Here is a 21,593-nt window from a genome sequence, read left to right on the forward strand (position 1 = left end):
TGGCTGACTTGAACTACATAAAATAAGTGTTCGGGTGTGTATATTACCAATGAAATCTTGAAAAGTTTTCCAACCAATTTTATTAAACATTATAGAGCAGTTGTGGGCAACTAGTTGCCTGTGGGCCGCACGCACCTTGTCAGAGTAATCTGCTGGTGGATCGTGGGACAGTTTGTTTACATTGACTGTCCACAGGCACAGCCGCCTACAGCTCCCAATGGCTGCGGTTTGCCGTTCCCAGCCAATGGGCACTGCAGGAAGTGGCGGCCAGCACATGAAACCAAAAAGTAGGGTTCTTATTGGGTTGCTTACAGTTTTGAATTCCCAAGACTTCCATGTTTTGTACTGTTTCTCATTAACTGTCAGGCAAGGAGGGAAAAACAAAAGAAACCATTTTTCTTGCTCTATATTTTTGTTTTCGCTGGAAGATGGGTGGTAGAGAGATGATTTGCTTCTGATGTTATAGTACATATACATTTATATAACTTTATGCTGGGAGACTTTTTTGTCTTTCAAAACATTGCTTTATTATGTTTTTTGTTTCACTTAAAAACTAACATTATTAGGGTTATATACAGAGTCTGATGTTTATTTTGTATTAGTTTTCTGGGTTTATTCTAGCATGTGGGTCCCTGAAATTTTCTGGCTGTAAATGATGTGGCCAAGATTTTGTTTGTTTGTTTAAATCTTAAAAAAAAACCTAAATATAATCCACCGTAACTACCAACGTATTCTTGTTTCATTGTACAGAGTTTTATTAAGATTTTATACATCAAGTACTGAAAATTTGAAGTACCATACTGAAATACTGCAGCAATGATTATCCCAACAACTTTAAAGTATGAGCTGTTCCTGTACTAGAGAACTGGAGCTGGGTTCCCAACCCCCATAATAAAAGTTTGCTTTACTGGATCGGATGCCACTATTTTTTTTAATACTTTAAAAATACATAATTCTGTTGGTTGCTCTTATAAGACCAGTATTGTTAAATTTCCCTGGGATTTTCACTTATTTATGTCTGCTTTTATTTTATACTCCAGTTGGGTAACAGTAGAACATAAAACTGTGAAATGCTTTTTATATATTAACAGCAACTTATTTATATAGTTGAATACACTTGTAATGAAGCACAGCTTATTCAAACTTATTTTAATGTTTACACTGAATGTTTTTCAGGAACTCTAGAAAAGAACTTAATGACATACGATTTGAGTTTACTCCAGGCAGAGGTAAGCCAACCTTTAATTAAAATAATTCTTTTAGTGCTCAAAAGGGTATTTCAAAATTATATTAACCATTAACAGTAATAAAATTACCACTCTGAAGTGTTTCCTAGTATGCAAAGTTGTATATTACGCTACTTAAACCAAACAAAAATAGTGCAGAATATGTAAATTCTAGTGACAAGATTATATCTTTTACAGTATAACAGATACAGAATAGACTTTTTGTTTCACTTTTTAATCTAGTGAAATATGCAGTATATAGGAAGGTCACTTTGCAAGGTGACATGAGTTACAGCATGTACATTTTTATGATGTAACAATAAATTAATCATTGTATGAGTGATAGAAGGTAGATTAAGTTATCCCTGAAAGCACATGTGATTATAGTCTGAAATAGTACTCTGAAAATGGCATCGTGGGGGTCCACATTTGAGTCTCTTTTGGCTTCCATATAAAATTTGCCCAGTTTTACAAGTAAGAAGTGTTTGCCAATTCTGCAAACTCCACCTTTTTCTGAAAGTTATCTGTATTTCTGGCTTGTATATCATCACTAATAATTAAGTTATTGTAACTGGAACTTTAGAATCCAGCTCACTTTTCCAGCTGTATTTGCTTTCTGTTGCTAATAGTTGTAAGAAGCCCTAAAACTGTATTTTTGCAGGTATTATTGGTTAAAACACACAGCTGATAGGTTGAGTAAGAAGATACTGTCCACTTAGCCAACATTTGGCAAAAACCGTACTTCAAATTTCACAGCAACAGAGTTTTCTAAATTGAATACATACTAAGAGTGCTGCTGCCTACAAGGAATCTAAATTGGAAGGAAAATTTTATGATTATACCTCTACCCCAATATAACGCGACCCAATATAACACGAATTTGAATATAACACAGTAAAGTAGTGCTCAGGGGGGCTGCGCACTCCAGTGGATCAAATCAAGTTCAGTATAACACGGTTCACCTATAACACGGTAAGATTTTTTGGCTTCCGAGGACAGCATTATATCGAGGTAGAGGTGTACTTTAAAATAGATGTATTTTTCTTGGACATAGGAAGGTAGAGGTGTGTGTGTGTGTGTGTGTGTGTGTGTGTGTGTGTGTTTTCTTTTGGGTAAAATATACCTATAGTGCAGTTGATGGGATATATAGGGCTATATGCTCTCCTCTCTTATTAATTTAATTTATTTATATAGTGGTATTTTTGCAATGGTTTGTTTTGATATAAGTACACAAACATACCCCCTATCACTGGCAATCATTATGGAGATCAGCCTCTAGATGATCCTCCAAAGAGATCTTCATCTACCTAGACTTCTTACTGATCATTGGGATAAAAAGAAAGAGAACAAGGCTGACCAGGAGACAGTGCCCTGTTCTGACAGACAGGTAGACACCATGATTCAGGCTTTTGTGACCTCCAGGCTGTATTATTGCAACTCTCTCTAAGCCTGGGAATGAGTATACAAACCATGGAAAATGTCCAAATGATCAAAAATATAGCAGCCTGCCTAGTAAGAAATACCATTAGGCAGGATCCCATCACCCCAGGGTTCCGGTCAGTGATCTGACCTCCCGTTTACAGACTACATTGAGAACAAGGTTGTAGGTCTAAGCTTTGCAGGAGTGGGGATTGGGCTATTTTGGCACTCTCTCTCTCCTTCCTTAGCCCTGGCTTTCTACAAGAATTGCATCCTTCAGGAATGAAGGAGCTGTACACAGAGTAAGACATGGGAGTTGAAGATGTTTCTCTTAGTGTCTACTCCACAGCTATGGAACTCCCTGATCAAAATGACCTTGAAAATTACAACCTTGAAATCCAAATGAAAGGGCCCATCTCTTCAATGTAGCTCTTTCTTCATAACAATAATAAAGAAAGCTCAATAAGAGAGCTTAAGGTGATTGCCTTTTCTGCCTTGGGAGGAAGGGAGTGAGAATCACACAGCAACAACCCCGTCTTATTTTCTTGTAAGGTGCTCAGATATTACAGTGAGTGCAATATAAAATATCTAGTTAGGGGAGAGATGTCAATGCCAGGGAATGATTTTTATGGGCTTCATGAAGAATCAAAATGTTATCTTGTTTCTTGCTCTGCAGAGTATGATGGGCTAATAATCAATGGGAAATTATGGTTCCCTTTCTTATCTTTTTCTAATAAAGACAGTTTTGAATTCAAGCACAGTTAGGGTGTTTGAAGCTGAAATATGTTTTCTTAAATTGCATTGGATTATTGATTTTTATTTTATGGCCACTAATATGCATTCATTTCACCTTTTGAACAGACACGGCAGATGGCGTTTCTCAAGAGCTGTTCTCTGCAGGCCTGGTAGATGGTCACGATGTAGTTATAGGTAAATTACACTTAGTTTGCAATCATGCTCTTGCTAAAACTTGTGCTAAATGGATGTGCTTCTGCATCTTTTTATACAAAATGCATTCTCGACTTTGCTTTCCTTCTCATATATGTACAAGAGAGCCAGTAGTTCACTTTGATATAAATCCTTCCATTATCTCTGGAAGTCAGAACTACTGATTTAACATAGGTTTTGATTTCACCGGGCTGTCTTTCCTGCTGTTATTTTCTAAGCAGTAAGTCATAACTTATGTGCTAATTTCAATTTTTGTTCAACGGAAAACTGACTTTGAATTAGCTAGTTAGGATTTATGGATGAGAATTTTCAAAAGGGCTCAGCATTGGCATAATTCTGCTCCCATAGAAGTCCATAGTAAATCTCCCATTGAATTCATGGAAAGAGAGAGAGAGAGGAATTTAGACCAGTCCTGAAAGATTTAAAAAATCCCACCTGATATCTTCAAGCAATTTCTAGTGAAAAGGGAGAATCTCAAAGTGGTCTTTGGTGATTGCTTCTAAAATATTATACTTGGCAAAACATGGTTGGCTAGAAAAGTCTCTTTTCTCTGCAACTTGGCTCCTCAAAAAGTGAATGCAAGAGTCCAGTAGCTTCCTTTTTTTACCAGAATAAAGGATTTATTGAAGAGCACAACAAAGGACTCTTGTGACTAGAACATCATTAAAAAATTTTAGAGGCTTACCTCTCCCATGATGATGTATATTTGGTACTGGTAACACTATGTAGAATTGAATTACTGCACCAGCGTCAGAATCAAAGCAGTCAAGGAACATTCACACCCATCACATATTGGTTCAGATGAGTAGCTTGTCCAGGTTACCTAGTGGGTTCAACTCCTGGTCCTTGCATTGCTGTCCTTCCTCACCATGTTGGTCCACTTGGTTGGATCCCTGTACCCTCCATGATCCAATTTCCTACATCTAAGTACAAAAAAGTTCTGCTTGAGGGTTTTTAGGCTCATCACCACCTAAAAGAGGTTACTCAGATACTTTATCAAAATCTAACTCACTGAAGTATTTTAGGAAGGAAACTGATATTCCAATGCTATTGTATAAACAAAGTCCATGTTTGTTTTGGCTGGGACTGGGAAGCTAAAATAGAAGCCATACCCACTTTACATATCAACAGACAATTTCAGTCTCCATAGCTGTCAACCAGGAGTATGATTCCCGTCTGACTCAGTCCCCAAATGCAGCTGCCACTCCCTGTTTCTTCTCCAACAGGCAGTGTCACCCAGCTCTTTTCCTCATTTTTCTCACAACAGAAGTGAGCAGTTGCCAGAATTGCAGCCATTTCTCTCTGCATGCAAAGTCTCAAGCTTAATATTGCAACTTGGCCCCATGTAAAAGAATCCCTTGCCTTTTAGCCCTCCCCTCTGCTTTAGAGATGGCTTATGGATAGGATGGAGAAAACTACAGATCTTTGGGGACAGGAAAGAGTATTTGAAAATCGATAAGATCAAACTTGCACCTGGGTAAGCTGGAAGCTGGCTCCTCTTACCTGGTGTGCTGGCTGCACTCACTGGTGCTTCTTTTCTTGGATCTCAGCAACACAGACTAAATTAAGGCCTCCCAGTCCCTGAAAACTAGATCCTGAGGTACCACAGGGGCTTCAGGGCTGGGCCTTGTACCCCTGAACAAACGCTAAATTCACAACTTTAAATATTCAATCAACTTGTTTTTACTCTTTGGATAAATAGAGAGATTATCCAGCTAGTCAGTAATAAAAATATATTATCATGTTTTAACCTTATTTTGGATTGCATCAAAGAGTTTGATATTTTTAATACATTGGGGATCTTGATCTTTATTGTTCTCCCTATATATATGATTGTTTCTTGGTATAACATAGTCTGTCTCATATTGGAGGGGAAAGCCATTTGTGTAGCTGTTGGACATTTCATGAGCGTACTAAAATCCTGTACAATGGCATTAATTCCAGTAATTCCAAGTAACAGTATGTCTGTATGGTAAAACTAAAGCAAGTCCTTACCTTGAATCCTGCAGATGTTGATCTTTGCGCTACATTTTTTAAAATTTGCATGTAGTACTTCATAATGTCTGCTCATTTGTGCAGCATTTTAAAATTCCAGAAATTTGTGGACAGAACAGTATTCTTCTGGCATGTGGCTTACTCTTTTCATATCTCACTGATGCACACACATCCTGCAAACTTTGTTTTGCTTCTGCACAAAAATATAAAAATTAAATTTGAGTTAGATTAACCTCCGCCAAAAATAACCAAACCAAAACCCATCCTGGACGCAGATATCCACATATATAAAGCAGATATCTGGAGATTTGTAGGGCTCTAGATACAAAATTTTGGATCCACGTTGATCCACAAACATGGTCCGTGGGTATCCGGATGTGGATATTCACAGATTTGTAGGGCTCTAAAAATTATCATCTCACTGAGATTTTATAGCATTGAGGGGAAAAGTCCTGTAAATAGTGATGGGAGATGGAAAAGAACAGTGGATGTTATGCCCATTACTAGAAGCAGTAGTGAATGTAATACTGGATCCGAAGAAACTTGGACTTCAGGTTTCATGCTCTGATGTTATGTATATTTCAATCCATTCTTTAACCAAGCTTTAAAGGGATTGTCCAGTCTTGTCCAAAAAATATAGACAGGAGAACAAACTGAGTGTTCTGCTTGTACACCTGAATAGTAGATTTACCACGGGTCTTTTAACTGCCATACCTCCTGTAAGAAAATATAAAACAGCATTAAATCACTTGAACTGGGAACTGAAAAATTGATTTCCCAGAGTCAGTTAAAAGAAATTGAGCAAAACTTTTTCCACTAACTTGAATACTGGATGAATTAATTTAACCCATTTGGGTTTTAAAAACAAGCTAAAATCCTGACAGGAAGATGGTCCTGAACGCATTAATCTGTTTAGGAAGGTCATTTGTTGTGCATGTCTTGATATTGCCTTGATTATTTCAAAATAAAAGGTTTAAAGTGTGTAGGTGGGTGGGGGGGTGGTGTGTGGCTATAGCAGGGATATTAGTTCTGTTAACCTTGCTTCAGCAGAGGACCTGGTTCCATTAGCTTCCAGATTGAATGCAGCTGATAAATTGCATTTCACTTTTTAGCTGAAGCATGCACAAATTCAGCCTGTAAATGTGCATGAAAACAAAGCTGAGTTCTGTGAAAGCCTTGTGAAACTTGATCTTTTCATTAGCTCCTTTTTATAAATCTAAGGAGCTATAGAGATGGAAAGTCAGGGGGGACATCTGTGATTAGTATCAGGCTAGACAGTTTTTTGGCATAACCTGTTCCTGAAGGATTGTTGGAACTGTGCTCATCAAAGACTGTTGCAGAAAGTGTGGCAACTGCATGTGAGTAAAAGCTGTTACTGGGGTTCATTTGGCATGTACCCTTTCACAGCATTTGCTGTTAAGTCTCAACATTTTTCACCTCCTGAATGCTACTGGATTTGCTTCAGTTAACATGGGCTTCAGAGGAAGATTTTGAACTGAGATAAGGGTGTCAAGGATAAGATGCTGTACTGGCAATAGGTGGAGAAGAGCAGACCCCAGTGGCTGAGAAGAAGCCACTTGCCCCCAAGGCTTGGATGCTCACACTACCACACCTAAGAGAAGGAGATGCAAGGTGGTAGAGAGTAGCACGGAGGCATCCATCTGCTGACCTGACATCTTGGGAAGTGTGCTTCCTGCTCAGAGCCCTCATCCAAGACATCACAGAGTGGTTGCTGAGGCTCATTGGACCTCTGACCACTACCCCATGTTCAACCAGTTGGGCACTCAGGATACTACCTAGTATGACCCAAAGCAGATGAGTAGGATGAGATTGAGGGCCCAGGCAAGAATATGCATCCTAGAGATGAATGCATTGCTGTGCAGGGGGTATTGACAGAAGGTTTTGACTTCCTAGACCATGGGATGCTGTTCCAGGAAAGAGGATTATTGGGAAGAGATGAGGCCCACCTGACCAGGAAGGGAAAGAGCCCCTTCAGACACTGGCTAACCAACCTAGTGAGGAGGGATTTAAATTAGGTTCAAAGGGGGCAGCTGACAAAAGCCTATGGGTAAGTATGAAAAAGGTGACCTTAGAGGGCTAGATGTTGGGACGGGCCAGGGAGGAGAGGAATGGAAAATAGGAGCATCAAGAGAGAAAACAGTGAAGGAATCTGCACAACATATTAGATGTCTATGCACACAAGCAAAGTGTGTGGGGGATAAACAGGGAGAGCTAGAAGTATTAGTACATAAGCTAAATTATGACTTAATTGGCATCAGAGAGACTTAGTGGGATAAAGTTAATGACTGGAATATCGGCATAGTTCAGGAAGGACAAGTACTGAAAAAGGAGGTGTTGCATATATATATAAAGAATATATACACCTGTTATTTGAGTGATGGTTCCTATGTTTATTCCACACATGGGCACATATATGTGCCATGCAACTCAGTCCAGAGATTGTAGGTCAAGATGACCCTCTTGAGAAACATTCCGCCATCAGCCTCTGCTCAAGCAGCAGAGGGTTAATGGGTCTTAATTTTCAGTCCCCGCTACTACTGTGACCTCTACCTGTTCCTAGTCAAGAACCACCCTCTGTTACTGATGCCAAACACTTCTATCCCTCCCCAATCTTTGGGGTAATCTCTCACTTTTTGCCCACAAGTTGGACTCTGTCATGACAGACAGTTGAGTTCTAGAAATTATCAACTGTGATTACTCCATTGAATTTCTCTCCCTTCCTCCACACAAATCACCTTCCCTCTTCCTCTTCAAGGACCACTCACCAGGAGATTCTTTGGCAGGAATAGATTCCCTCTGCAGGGACCAGTAGAACAAGGGCCAGCTCAGTTTCAAGGGAGAGGGTTCTATTCCCTAACTTCTTAATCCACCCCAAAAAATGGAGGATGGAGACCCCTTCTAGACATTCAACAGTTGAACATCTTCATTTGAAAGTCAAAATTCAGGAAGTCGAAATACACTAGCATCAATAATTGCCTCCCCAGAGGAGCAAATCTGATTCGTGCCTCTCAACATGGCTGCCTATATTTGTATAGACATTCATCTATCCCCTAAAATTTTTCTCCAGTTCCTGGTAGGGCAGGAACACTATCAGTTCAGAGTCTTTCGCTTTGGATTCGCCACAGCACACAGGATATTCATAAGGGTTTTCTCTGTGGTGGCAGACCAAATGAGATGTCACAATTACAGAATTTTCCCGTATTTGGACAATTGGCTCCTAATAGGTCTCCAACCACAAGGTTAGATCAGTGACTTTGTTCCTGCTCCATCTTCTAGCAGCACTGGGTGTTGGTGTGAACAAATAAAAGTCCATTTTGACCCCCCCAACAGACAAACTTTACTGAGGCAATGCTGGATTCAATTTCAGTGAGATCTTTTCTCCCCACAGAAAGATTTCAGTGAGATGTCTGATAACACAGGCTACTTGCAGACCAAAGACTATAGTGAAAATATGCTTTTCTCTAGTAGGCCATTTGTCTTCATGTACTTATGTGACCCCATTCACCAGACTTCATCTGTGCTGCCTGCAGGCCTTTCTCTGGTCTGTCTGCTCACCAGACAAAGACCATATGTCATTACCTCTCTTACCTGGTGGTCGAACCCAAAACAAGTGTGAGTAGGAGTCACATTCAGCGCTCCCACCCCCAGTGCCACCACCACAACAGACACATCCTTTCTGGGTTGGGACACTCACCTGAATGATCATACTGTACAGGGTATTTGGACGCCAGGGGAGGCCAGACTGCACAACAACTTGCTAGAACTGAGTGTGGTCCTCCTGGCCAGCAGGTCTTTCTCCTGCTTATAGTCACTCTATATCCAAGTAATATTGGACAACGTCACCACATTCTTTATATAAACAAGCAGAGTGGAGCAAGATCCCTTCCCCTTTGCCTGGAAGCAGTCTAGTGATGCATCAGAAACCACATCACTAGATAGCCACATACCTACCAAGTGTTCACTTTTCTTTAGCAGACAACCTAGTTAGGCACTTCTGTGCAGATCACAAGTAGGAAATACACATCTCTGTCCTGAGTGATATGTTCACTCTGGGGGGAAATACCTCAGTGGGTTCTCTTTGCATCCCGAACAAACCGGAAATTTCCCCTGTACCTCTCCAGAGCAGCTATGGGCCACGATTCCCAGGATGACGCTTTCCTGTTGACATGGACAGACCAACTCCAATATGCCTTTCCACCCACTCTCCTGCTACCACAGGTCTTGAGAAAGATTGTCATGCCTGGGTCAGAGTCATTCTCGTAGCACTCAACTGCCCCAGACAATTTTGGTTCCCAGAACTTTTGAGAACGTCAGCCTGTCGTCCTCTCAGGGTCTGTCCCTTCTGAGATCGCCTAACTCAGGAAGATTGCAAAATCAGACACTCCAATTCAGATCCACTTCACCTGATGGCCTGGCATTTGGATGGGCATCAGATCTAGAATGCTCATGTTCAGAGGCCATTCTTACTCAAAGTAAGAAAGATTCAATTAGGAACTACTCCCTAGCTAAATGGAAACATTTCTCTACCTGGGCACAGTGCAATCAGTCTTCTTCAGACTCTGAAGGTATCTCAGTCAATTTAGATTATGTCCTGTCATTGAAGAACGTGGGTCTTTTCTTTAGCTCGTTGCGGGTCTATCTTGCAGTAATCAGTGCTTTCTTCTCTCTAGTAGACAGGGTTCTGTGTTTACTCACCCAACTCATAAATCAGAGTTAGGAGCAAGATATAAGGCCAAGGTAGAGAACAGTGATGTGTTACCGATTCAGTACAAAAGAGGCTTTCAAAAAGGACTCGATCAAAGCTCACTAACAAACTGTTAATGCATGCCAGGAGGGTCCACTCAGTCTGCAGCCGGTTAGTGTTGTGTAGAATCACACCCCAGCTTGCCGCAAACTAAATGGTTGTGTAGAAGAGCCGTAAGTGATTAAAGCTTGCCATATGCCATTCAACTGATTTTAGCTTGGCCAGTAGGCCAGCTTGCTACTTGGATATATTTAGCCAAACTAAACTTTTAAGCTATTGGCTTGACGATGGTCAAGCAGCTCAAATAAGAGTAAGCTTTGTGGCAATTTCTAATTTAAAAAAATAGCAACTCAATTCAGAAACACGTTTGTCAATCTATAGTCCCCTCCATCTATTATTGTGGTTACAAAGAGTAAATTCCAAGCTTTGCATATCCTACACATTTTTTTAAGGGAATGTTTTGTCTTATTTGAAGCCAGTGGAATTATATATTTCTGCAACAGCTGAAAGGTGTACTACTTTATGTGCTAGAGACTAGCTTCAATTAAATCCCCCAAAGTCAAGATGCTCTTACAGTTATTAACCTGTCCCTCTCCACCCACCAAAAATGAAACAAAACCAAAACACCCTGATAAGGGTTTGGTGTTGAGATATACAGTTGTGCATCAGTGTGTTAATGACACAATCCAGTGTTCAGAAATGATTGCCAAGAGACCTCCATATAGATTTTGAACAGCATAGAGTAGAGGATAGTCTGATACATATCAGATATTTTGATGCACTTATTCATTGCCACTGGTTTGACTCCTGTTTGCCAGATATTATAATCAGAACCAAGCAACATCACTTAGTCACCAGAGCAACAACTTTTGTTAAATAATATCAAAAATTTCTTACTGAGCAGTCTACTATATCAGAAAGAGCCAACTGAGTAATATGTAGATAATATTTGGAATGGGTAACACTAATCATTTGTCTACATCTGTTACATTCTCTTGTAAGAAGTTTGAAGCCATTTGGAGAGTATTGTTTGAATCTCATTTCTACACCTACCCTTTCATTATACCAACTTAAAATATCACAATTTGATTGGTTTCTTTATCACTTGGGTGCTGATTCACATTCAGCAAAGGTGATAAGGACTGCTACAATAAGTAGGTGAGGTTGAAAGCCTCACATCTATAGTAAAAGATTGTTGGATTCAAAGACAGGTGTGCTGGCTACGCCAAAGAATGACTGCTGGACCAACTTCACAGTGGCTTCGCCATAAATTATTTCTGAGCAATAAATAATAGTATTGATGGCTCTCTATTAACCTTAGTGTCATAGAAATTAGAAAATGAAAGGACTACTGGTCTCCCCACTTCTACTGATAAATGATTCCCTATAATATTTTACTGTTTGTGTTTAATTTTATTTCCTTTTGTCCAGTCTGGTTTCAGATGTCTCACATGCTAAAGCTTCTGCTTCTTCCCTTTTGAATAGTTTATGCATTTTTAGCATTAGAACTTCCCCTCACTCCTTTGCTTACATCCTTTTCTACCCACTGACTTCTGGTTAATAGTCCTTATGCTCAGGTGAATAATTCCTCTCTCTCCTTTGTGTTTATTCCATCATTCAAGTATCTGAAGCTAGTTCTAGGTAGCATAAGACCTAGGGATTCAGGTGAGGTTGGTGGCAGGCATGACTACCCTTTGTCTTGGTTTTTTGCTCTTTGTTATGCATTAAGGTCTAAAATGGAGGATAGTGCATATGACAGGCCAAGCACTGAGGCTGCAAGGCACACTAGAGAACAGCAAAGTGAAGCAGTGGCAGTAGTGCTATCAACCTTCCATGTAAAAAGAGAAAAAGCTGTCCCCATCTTTGCTCCAACTATCTCCATTCAACAGTTCTGTTACTTTCTTCTTCCATGACGTAATGCTTCAGAGTTTGCAGCCTAAAATCTAATCCACTTTTTTTGTACCATGTCATATTGCAAACTCTTATCTAACTATTTGACTGATCACCACAAGTTTTACTCTTAGGGCTTGTCTACATCAGAAAGTTGCAGCGCTGGTGAGGGAGTTACAGCGCTGCAACTTTGAAGGTGTACACATCTGCAGGGCACCACCAGCGCTGCAACTCCCTGTTTGCAGCGCTGGCCGTACTCCCGTTTTGTCTCGGGTGTAGAGGATCCAGCGCTGGTGATCCAGCGCTGGTAATCCAATGTAGACACTTACCAGCGCTTTTCTTGACCTCCGTGGAAGGAGGAAGCCTCTGGTAATCAAGCTGGTCTCCTTTCCCGGTTTGCTCTCTCGTTCCCGGAGCCCCGAGCAAGCAGGTCTCCTTCCCTGCGGTTTGCTGGGTGGCTCCGGGAACGAGAGAGCAAACCGCGGCGAAGCGGGTCTCCTTTCCCGGTTTGCTCTCTCGTTCCCAGAGCCCAGAGCAAGCAGGTCTCCTTCCCTGCGGTTTGCTGGGTGGCTCCGGGAACGAGAGAGCAAACCGCGGCGAAGCGGGTCTCCTTTCCCGGTTTGCTCTCGCGTTCCCGGAGCCCAGAGCAAGCAGGTCTCCTTCCCTGCGGTTTGCTGGGTGGCTCCGGGAACGCGAGAGCAAACCGCGGCGAAGCGGGTCTCCTTTCCCGGTTTGCTCTCTCGTTCCCGGAGCCCAGAGCAAGCAGATCTCCTTCCCTGCGGTTTGCTGGGTGGCTCCGGGAACGCGAGAGCAAACCGCGGCGAAGCGGGTCTCCTTTCCCGGTTTGCTCTCTCGTTCCCGGAGCCCAGAGCAAGCAGATCTCCTTCCCTGCGGTTTGCTGGGTGGCTCCGGGAACGCGAGAGCAAACCGCGGCGAAGCGGGTCTCCTTTCCCGGTTTGCTCTCTCGTTCCCGGAGCCCAGAGCAAGCAGATCTCCTTCCCTGCGGTTTGCTGGGTGGCTCCGGGAACGCGAGAGCAAACCGCGGCGAAGCGGGTCTCCTTTCCCGGTTTGCTCTCTCGTTCCCGGAGCCCAGAGCAAGCAGATCTCCTTCCCTGCGGTTTGCTGGGTGGCTCCGGGAACGCGAGAGCAAACCGCGGCGAAGCGGGTCTCCTTTCCCGGTTTGCTCTCGCGTTCCCGGAACCCCCCTTGAAGCCGCCCAACAGCGCTGCAGTGTGGCCACATCTAACACCACTTGCAGCGCTGGTTGCTGTAAGTGTGGCCACTCTGCAGCGCTGGCCCTATACAGCTGTACTAATACAGCTGTAACAACCAGCGCTGCAAAACTTTAGATGTAGACATGGCCTTAGATTCGTTGCACTGAGACTATTTCATTCATTCATTTTGTTTGCAAGTCAGTCTTCTGTGATACATCTATCATACCACTAGAGCTATTTTTTGTCATGAAATTCTGTCCAGGGAATTGCTCTCTTAGTAAATGAATAGTGGTTTTGCTTGTTTATCTGGAGAGGTAAAAGCTGAAGTGTTCATGTTAATCCATATGTGATTTTTGTTGGTTTGTTTTTTTGAAGAAGGAAAGATTGTTAGTTTTGAGATGTGTAGACCACATGATGCATAAAGACTTTGTGTAGTGCTTTAGGCAGCTTGATCACTCACTAGAATGATACGGCTTTCAAGGATATCAAAAAGAAGAGTCTTCTCTTCGTTCAAGAATCCTGTAGGGATTCATTTGTAACTTAGCTTGTGATTATGTGTGTCTGCTTCAACCAAAGGATTCAAAAGTGAAAGTTCAGTATGTTAACTTTACTGTTCTTAACATCTTCTTATAACAGCATGTAGGCACAGGAAAATGCCCCACAGTTCCTTGTGGCTTGCCCTTTTAGCTTCTATAGTTTTTTTTTTTTTTTCCCCCTTTGGCTTTGTTTATCCCCATCTTCATCTCTTAAAAAAAAATCTACTTATCAGCTGAACTTAGTGATGCTTTTTGTTCACATAATTCTAGCCTATCACCTTTCTTTCTGTAATCAGAAAAGTTATTTTGCTGAAAGTATGTATATTACAGTTATTTATAAAAAGCTACAACGTTGCTAGAAGTACCTAATTTGAGTAGCATTACTTTCTGAAAGCCTGAAGCTTCACAAGTTTTTCATTAATACCTTCAGTGCATCTCAAGTCCCTGCTAATTTTGGTAGTCTTGAGGACTTTGTAGAAGTTTTTGTTACATCATTTTTTGTTGCTGTTCAAGCTTTATATAGTATAAGAGTAAAGCTGTAATATCAGTTCCATTCCTCAATTCTCCTGCCACTGTGTAGTACCTATCAAATATATAGATACTCCATAAGGATCCTCGTGACAGACCAAAGAAACTCAGTCTCTAGAAAATTGGTTTTAATCTCTGTTTCTGGTTGGAACAGACCGTTCTGTAGAGCAGTCTTATTCTCTCTCCTGACCTACAACTAATTTTACGTAAGCTATTTTATGGTAAGTATTGTCATCTTGACACAGTCACGTAACTCCCATTAGCTTTAATAAGAGACGTGCACACATTATTGATAGACTCGCCCCTAAGGATTTTATAGATAACTAGGAGCTTAAATATTTTCAGCACATCCAGCTCATTTAGATCCTAACACACTGAAGGGTGTCTCATAATGACTAGACTCTTGGGGATTCAGAGAGCATCAAATACAGCCTTAGGTGGTCAAATCTTGCATCTAATTGCTCCTTCAAAGAAGAAAAATCTGAATATTATGCCTTTTTAATCATGTAAGCTGTGTATAAAATGTCTTTGATACTGAAGAACTTTATGTTCATTGAAATATGTTCTGCTGTATTAATTTCAAGGGTCAAAAGAGTTCAAGGTGTTAAACGCATTGTCCAACATAAAAATAGCGATACAATGAATTCAGGAAGGGGGTGTTCCTACAGAGACCCTAGCTTACTCAATTTCTTGGTAAACATGCAAAAGTATTTGTTTCAAAGTTGAAAGACAAGAAAGAACAAGAAATTAAAACAAGTGTTTATATTGAAAGTGAAACTGAGTGATTAGGCAAATCAAAATTAAACCTTTAAAGCCCGTCTCCTTTTTAGATATAAAATATTATAACCTCTTATTTTCAGAATCTTTCTGATGAAAAGGCAAGAGTTAATTTTACTTACAATTCTTATGTCTAAAGGATATTCACTTTTCCTGTTTATAACAGACAGACTGACCCAAGGTGAAGGAGAGAGGGGATGGGAAAGGTGGGGGTAATATGGCTTTTGGTGATGTCTTTAGAACACTGAATGGCTGGTCAGTCACGAATGGATACTTTACCTGACAGGTCAACTACAGTACCTATTGCAAGGGCCCTGGTTCACATTCTGGTCAGGGACGTCATGTGGTTGGACCTTTTCTCCTTAGGTACAGCAGGATTGTGGTCATCTCAACTCGCTGTGCTGATGCAATGCAGTTTATTTCAGCATTTGATGAAAAGTCAATAAAATAAGAGGAAGGAGGGGAGAAAGTAACACAAAAGGAATGGAACAGAACAGGATCTTATGTGCCTTTACAGTACTGGCAATTAGGTATCCACACTGATGAGCTGAAGAATGGATGTCAGGATAATAGGATTTTCAGTACTCACAAGTGAAAAAGAAAGTTTCTTGAAGAAGAGCAAAGCTTAATAGCCTTCTCTCAGGAAGAAAGTCTTTCAGGCTCATTTTCTGCTCCTGTCTTGGGGTCAAGGAAAATAGGATGAGACAAGATGAGCTGGGATGTCAAATGGGACAGAAGAGAGGAGCACGGGTTTTTTTTTCTTTCTTTTAAAGTCTCTTTTTAAGAAACCGAAAAAGCGAAAAATGGGCTGTTCATCGTCATTATTTTGTCTACCAGTTATGCCCAATAGCCAACATACTAATTTTGGCTACACGTTTCCTGGTTTTTAACCAGCATAATTTTAACACTGTCACAGCCAGGCTGTGGGCAACCAGACCAAGCAGTCAGAGCTAGGGACTGTGGTCGCAGGTCAGGAGTCAGCTGGATCAGGATATCAGGGGGTCAGAAGTAGGAGACAAACTGGAGAATAGAACCATGAATCAGATGCCAGGAGTTGTGCCAGGCCAGGATGTCAGAAAATCAAGCTGGGGCACAGGAAAAGGAAGCACAAGGCACACAGTTCAGAATAGGGTGGAGCCCAGTTGTTCAGACAGTTTCTTGTTCCTCGTGCTGGCTTAAGTAGGGCCAGCAGGTCAGCCAGCTGCTCTGCGACTCCACCAATAGGACTGAAGGGGCAGAGCCTCAAACTAGAGCTGGGCTTCATAGTCCCAGGTATGCAAGTGTCAGCAGGTTGGATCGTGACTGCTCCTATAAACTGTGAAAACCCAGGTTTGAGACCAGTGTTCACAACAAACGCAGTTCTTGAATCATATTACTAAGCCGTTCTTGTTTGGTCTTATTTTGTTTTCCCCTTTCTCTGCGCAATCATTGGCAAATGATATGTTCAACCTTGAGCCCTGGCTCAAGTTCTCTGTCTGGGTAGTTCATATGCTACTTTAATCACAGGTTGATCACTTTACCTCAGCCTTGTCAAAATGCTACAGGTATCAGTGTTTTACAATAGGTCCAAAATATTGAGCGTGACCTACCTAGGAGCGTGAGGCTTAGAAGTCATTAAGGGGTCTCTTTCAAACTTCTCCTCCTCAACTACAGTGTCAGAATTCTTGGGTTTGAATATATAATCATGGACAACCAAAACCTTGTTGAGACTTCTAATTTCTGAAGTGTCTATTGGCATTTTCCACACTAAACCACATGTGTTCTTGATTCTGTTACAGAAAAAAAAATATGAATTTTCTCTAGAAACTGCTCTGGTTACTTAGTTTTGTGGTTAATGCATTAACATCGGGTTCTGTAACACTTGCTTTTAAACTTGCGATGGCTGTCTGGCTTTTCTCCTGAGATCAGGTTTTTGTGTTTCAAAGTATCTTCCTAAATCTGATTTTTCTAAAGTTTCTGGAAAAATGATAAATTGCTAGTTATGTGAATATGTTAATTTTTAAATCAGTGAAAACAATTGTCACAATTTGAATCTGTTTGTTTTGCTTATAGTATGAGGAATACATTGTTATGAGTCACTGGCATCAGATATTACTTACCCGATACTTAATCTTGAGTATTTTTTGTTTTTGACCCCCTAACCAATACTATGTTGCTGGAATTGCTTGAACACTAGGTATAGTTCTAGCACCAAAATTATTTCATGTTCACATTTGATATAATGTTCCTATTCAATGGAATATACTCTGTTCTCAGTAGATGGAAAACTTTCTGTCAGCTATTGCTTGCCATACTACTTTGGTTCAGTCCTGAGTTCACGTCTTTCTGCCTGCTACCTCTGGGTATTAAGGAATTTGAGGACTACCATCTTTACATAATCTCTAGATTTTATGCAGTTCAAGTGGGGATGAATATTTCATAGGTTCCTATCTGTCAGAACTGTCTTTAAGCAATGCAAACATGGATTTGCAACCTTCCTACTACATAAGGCTGGCAAGAATTCAACATTTTTATCCTACCATTTCCTGTTTAAGGAGACTTGCTGTCAATATCTCTTTCCAACAGGACCAGATTCAAACCTCCCCTTACAGTCTGCGACTGGGATGTGTGTTTGGGTTATAGATTGTTTCAGCATTTAATCTTTTGGAGACTTGATATCTGACACACACACCCCAAACACCAGTGAAATTAATGCGCTCTAGAAAATGCCAGCATTTTAAGGATTAAACATCACGAACAAACATTTTTCATCCATACCATATCTCCAAAAACACACATTTTAATCTGATGATAATTGTGTTTGAACTTTATTCACTTGTAAAAACACTTGGAGTTGAGCATTTTAGTTGTTGCGGCTGCTGCTGTCTTCCCTGTATTGACTTTAGCTCATGCAACATCTAGTTGCTCCTCTTAGACTTCTTGGAGAGGGGGAAAAAAATTAAAAATAAAAAAATAAAAAAACAAACACTGTTGCAAAGTCCACTGGCTCCATGTCCTACAGCACACTGATTTTTAGGATGTTTTTCTCCACTGTTTAGCTGGACTATTTGTCTGTTTTGACCTCAAAGCTTTCATGAGTCAGCTTCTCAAAACAAAATGTAGTGCATCTAATGTGAAGCTGTCTACTAGTAGTGACACAGTGTTCTAATCTGCTAAATTTTGGAATAGATACATTGAGATATGCATTAAAAACAAACTGAAAGGCCAGAAATGTAACTTTAAGGAAGGGGTGTGTATAGCAGTGTTTTCCATGAATATTTTGAGATATCTCTGAAAGCTATTTATCAAGTAAACATTCCTCTGCAGTATTTGCAACGCAGCTGTTACAGCATTGTTTTAATGCATGAAAACCTAAAAGTGAAATTGATTGAAAATTTAATCAAAACTGTAAGTGAAACTCACTTGATAATTCCTTTATTCACATAAAAATGCATAAAGGAAACAAATATAAAGTAAATTAGATTTTTATCTGTAGCACAGGTAACTTTTTAATGTCTTTAAATGAAAGGATTCCATTTTAAATATATCCCATTAGTTTCCTATTATACAAAACACTCTACTGTCTTTAAAACAACTTCTCATTGCAATTAATTAAAATAAAATTGAATTAATTTACTTCTGTACACTTTCTGCAGAAAATGCTGTGGATCTGGCCCATAACCTGGCAAGTTGTCTAAACTGCATAACAGTTTGAACTAGTATCTCCTCATTTTTAAGTGTGGCAGGTTTCTGTGTCCCCCAGTGCCTTACAGTTATCATTAGAATATTCACAACTTTGCTTCCTGTCTGATTAATGTTTTATGATATTTCATCTAAGTATGTGTGTAATAAAATTGCACCTTCCTGCCTCATTGCTTTAACTTCCCCACCACTCTCCTCTTAGCAGGGCCGGTGCAACCACTAGGCGAACTAAGTGGCCGCCTAGGGCCAGGGCTGGCTCCAGGGGTTTTGCCGCAAGCAGCCAAAAAAAAAAAAGTCGCGATCTGTGGCAATTCAGCGGGAGGCCCTTCATTCCGAGCGGGAGTGAGGGACCCTCTGCTGAATTGCCACTGAATAGCTGGACGTGGTGCCCCTGTCCAGAGTGGCCGCCCCAAGCACCCGGTTGCTAAGCGGGTGCCTGGAGCCGGCCCTGCCTGGGGCGCCTAGTGGTGAGGGCGCCTAAAAGCCCGCTCAGGCGAGGAGGTGGACTGGAGGTGATCTGGGACTTGGGGGCACATGGAGGGCTGCCCACAGTAATGGGGGACACACAGGGGAACCGCTCCCTGCTGCAGAGCACCTCCACTCTGCTACCTCCGCTGAGCACACAGCCCCCGCTCTAATTCTCCTCCAATCGGTGCCGCAAGCCTGGGAGGGGAGGAGAATTAGAGTGGCGCCGGTGTGCTCAGCAGAGGAGGCGGAACGGAGGTGAGCTGGGGTGGGCTCCCTGGGGGGGCTTCCCAGGCAGGGTTAGCTGTATGGAGGGGTGCTCCCCGGGTGGGGTTAGCTGCAGAGGGGGAGGTAGCTGCTACGGAGGGGCTTCCCGAGTGGTTGGCTGGGTTAACTGCCGTGGCGGTTGGGGTTAGCTGCTGCGGGGGGGGGGGCGCCTCTGGTGAGGGGAGGGGTGGGCGTGGTTAGCTGCTGTGGAGGGTGGGGGTGGGGTTAGGTGGGTTGGGGGATGGCACAAGGTGGAAGTTTCACCTGGGGCACAAAACTTCCTTTCACTGGCCCTGCCTCTTAGGAGCAGAAGGGCTCAGCTAGAATGACTGTGGCCCAGCCTGTGCTGGTGAGTCTTGTGGGGCTGGAGTTGGTGCTGGTTAGGGACAAGGTTTTTTGTTTTGCAAACAAATGTGCATGTGCCGGGGGGGAGGGGGATTAGTGTGCAGCTTTGAAGCATAGAGGCTTTTGGATAGGTGATGGTAGCAAGCAGGAATATGTGGGTTTGTTAATCTTGCTTAATGGCCTTTATAATTGGCTCTTGAAGTACCTAGCGGTGGCCTTTGCATTACTGTGTTAGGGTGACTGAGACAGTTGACTGTTGTACAGGCAAGAGGCCCAGGGAAGGGTTGGTGATTGGGTGTCTTGATCCCTTTCATACTGGGTAGAGAAAGATATGTAAATTGTTAGCCTGTTCAGGGCAAGGATTGTGTTGTTGTCTCATTGGAAATTGTCTCCCCCAAAACTTTTATAAAGTTTTTGAGCTAAAGGTATCCAAACAAATGCACTTCTGCAAAGGTTCAGGATTTCACAATGGAAGCTCATAGAGGGGACTGTATATGGACATGGACATTAGTTGCAGTACGCTAGCATGTTAGCTAGGATTTAAAATGTTCCAAAGGTTCTGTTCTCCTCCCTTGGGCTTGCTTGAAGAGATCAGGAAGGAATGTCTCTGTCTCTCTTCTTACCCTCCCTGCTATGGTGTAAGATTGCAAGGTTAGCCAGGTGTATTAAGTTTTTGGCTTCTTTTGAAACAGGATACCAGACTTGATTAGTCTGCCCTGGGTTGGCCAGTTTCTAAGAATTTTTTCTAAAGATGAAGATGAGGATAAACAAAGCCAAAGAAAAAAACTATAGAAGCAAAAAAGGCAAGCTACAAGGAACATGGTGTGGCATTTTCCTGTGCCTACATACTGTTATAGGAAGATGTTAAGAAGAGTAAAGTTAACATACTGAACTTTCACTTTTGGATCCTTTGGTTGAAGCAGACACACATAATCACAAAGTAAGTTACAAATGAATCCCTACAGGAGTCTTGAACGAAGAGAAGACTCTTCTTTTTGATATCCTTCAAAACTGTATCATTCTAGTGAGCGATCAAGCTGCCTATAGTACTATACAAAGTCTTTATGTATCATGCGGTCTACGCATCTCAAAACTAACAACCTTTCCTTCTTCAAAAAAACAAACACAAAAAAATCATATGTGGATTAACATGAACACTTCTGCTTTTACCTCTCCAGACAAACAAGCAAAATCACTATTCATTTACTAAGAGAGCAATTCCCTGGACAGAATTTCATGACAAAAAATAGCTGTACTGGTATGGCAGATGTATCCTGCATTTCATAATGGCCAGGCTTCACTTCCAGTTCGTGGCATTACCCTTTGGCCTGTCTTCGATCCCAGGGTGTTAATGAAATGCGGGCGCTGTTAGCAGCTTAGCTAGGATGTTGGTGGGTCCAGATCTTCCCATATCTTGACAACTGGCTCATCAAGGGCAGGTTTCTGGAGCAGGTCCTCCAAACCCTGGAGCTGGTGCAATCCATCTCCAATGATCTGGGTCTGTTAATAAATACAGAAAAGTCCATATTAACGCTGG

At 41.5% G+C, this 21,593-nt stretch overlaps 1 protein-coding gene across 2 annotated transcripts in view; it reads left to right on the forward strand.

Moving 5' to 3' along the window:
• The window catches only part of STK39 (serine/threonine kinase 39), a 176,534-nt gene that overhangs the window by 139,242 nt on the left and 15,699 nt on the right, over positions 1-21,593 (forward strand). For both annotated transcript variants that reach the window (XM_050916276.1, XM_050916277.1), the window contains 2 exons: positions 1,177-1,229; positions 3,507-3,575. In XM_050916276.1, coding sequence (XP_050772233.1) covers positions 1,177-1,229; positions 3,507-3,575 — 122 coding nt within the window. The remainder of the gene's footprint in view (positions 1-1,176; positions 1,230-3,506; positions 3,576-21,593) is intronic.

This window comes from Gopherus flavomarginatus, chromosome 10 (assembly GCF_025201925.1).
Source record: "Gopherus flavomarginatus isolate rGopFla2 chromosome 10, rGopFla2.mat.asm, whole genome shotgun sequence".
NCBI classification, from domain to species: domain Eukaryota; kingdom Metazoa; phylum Chordata; order Testudines; family Testudinidae; genus Gopherus; species Gopherus flavomarginatus.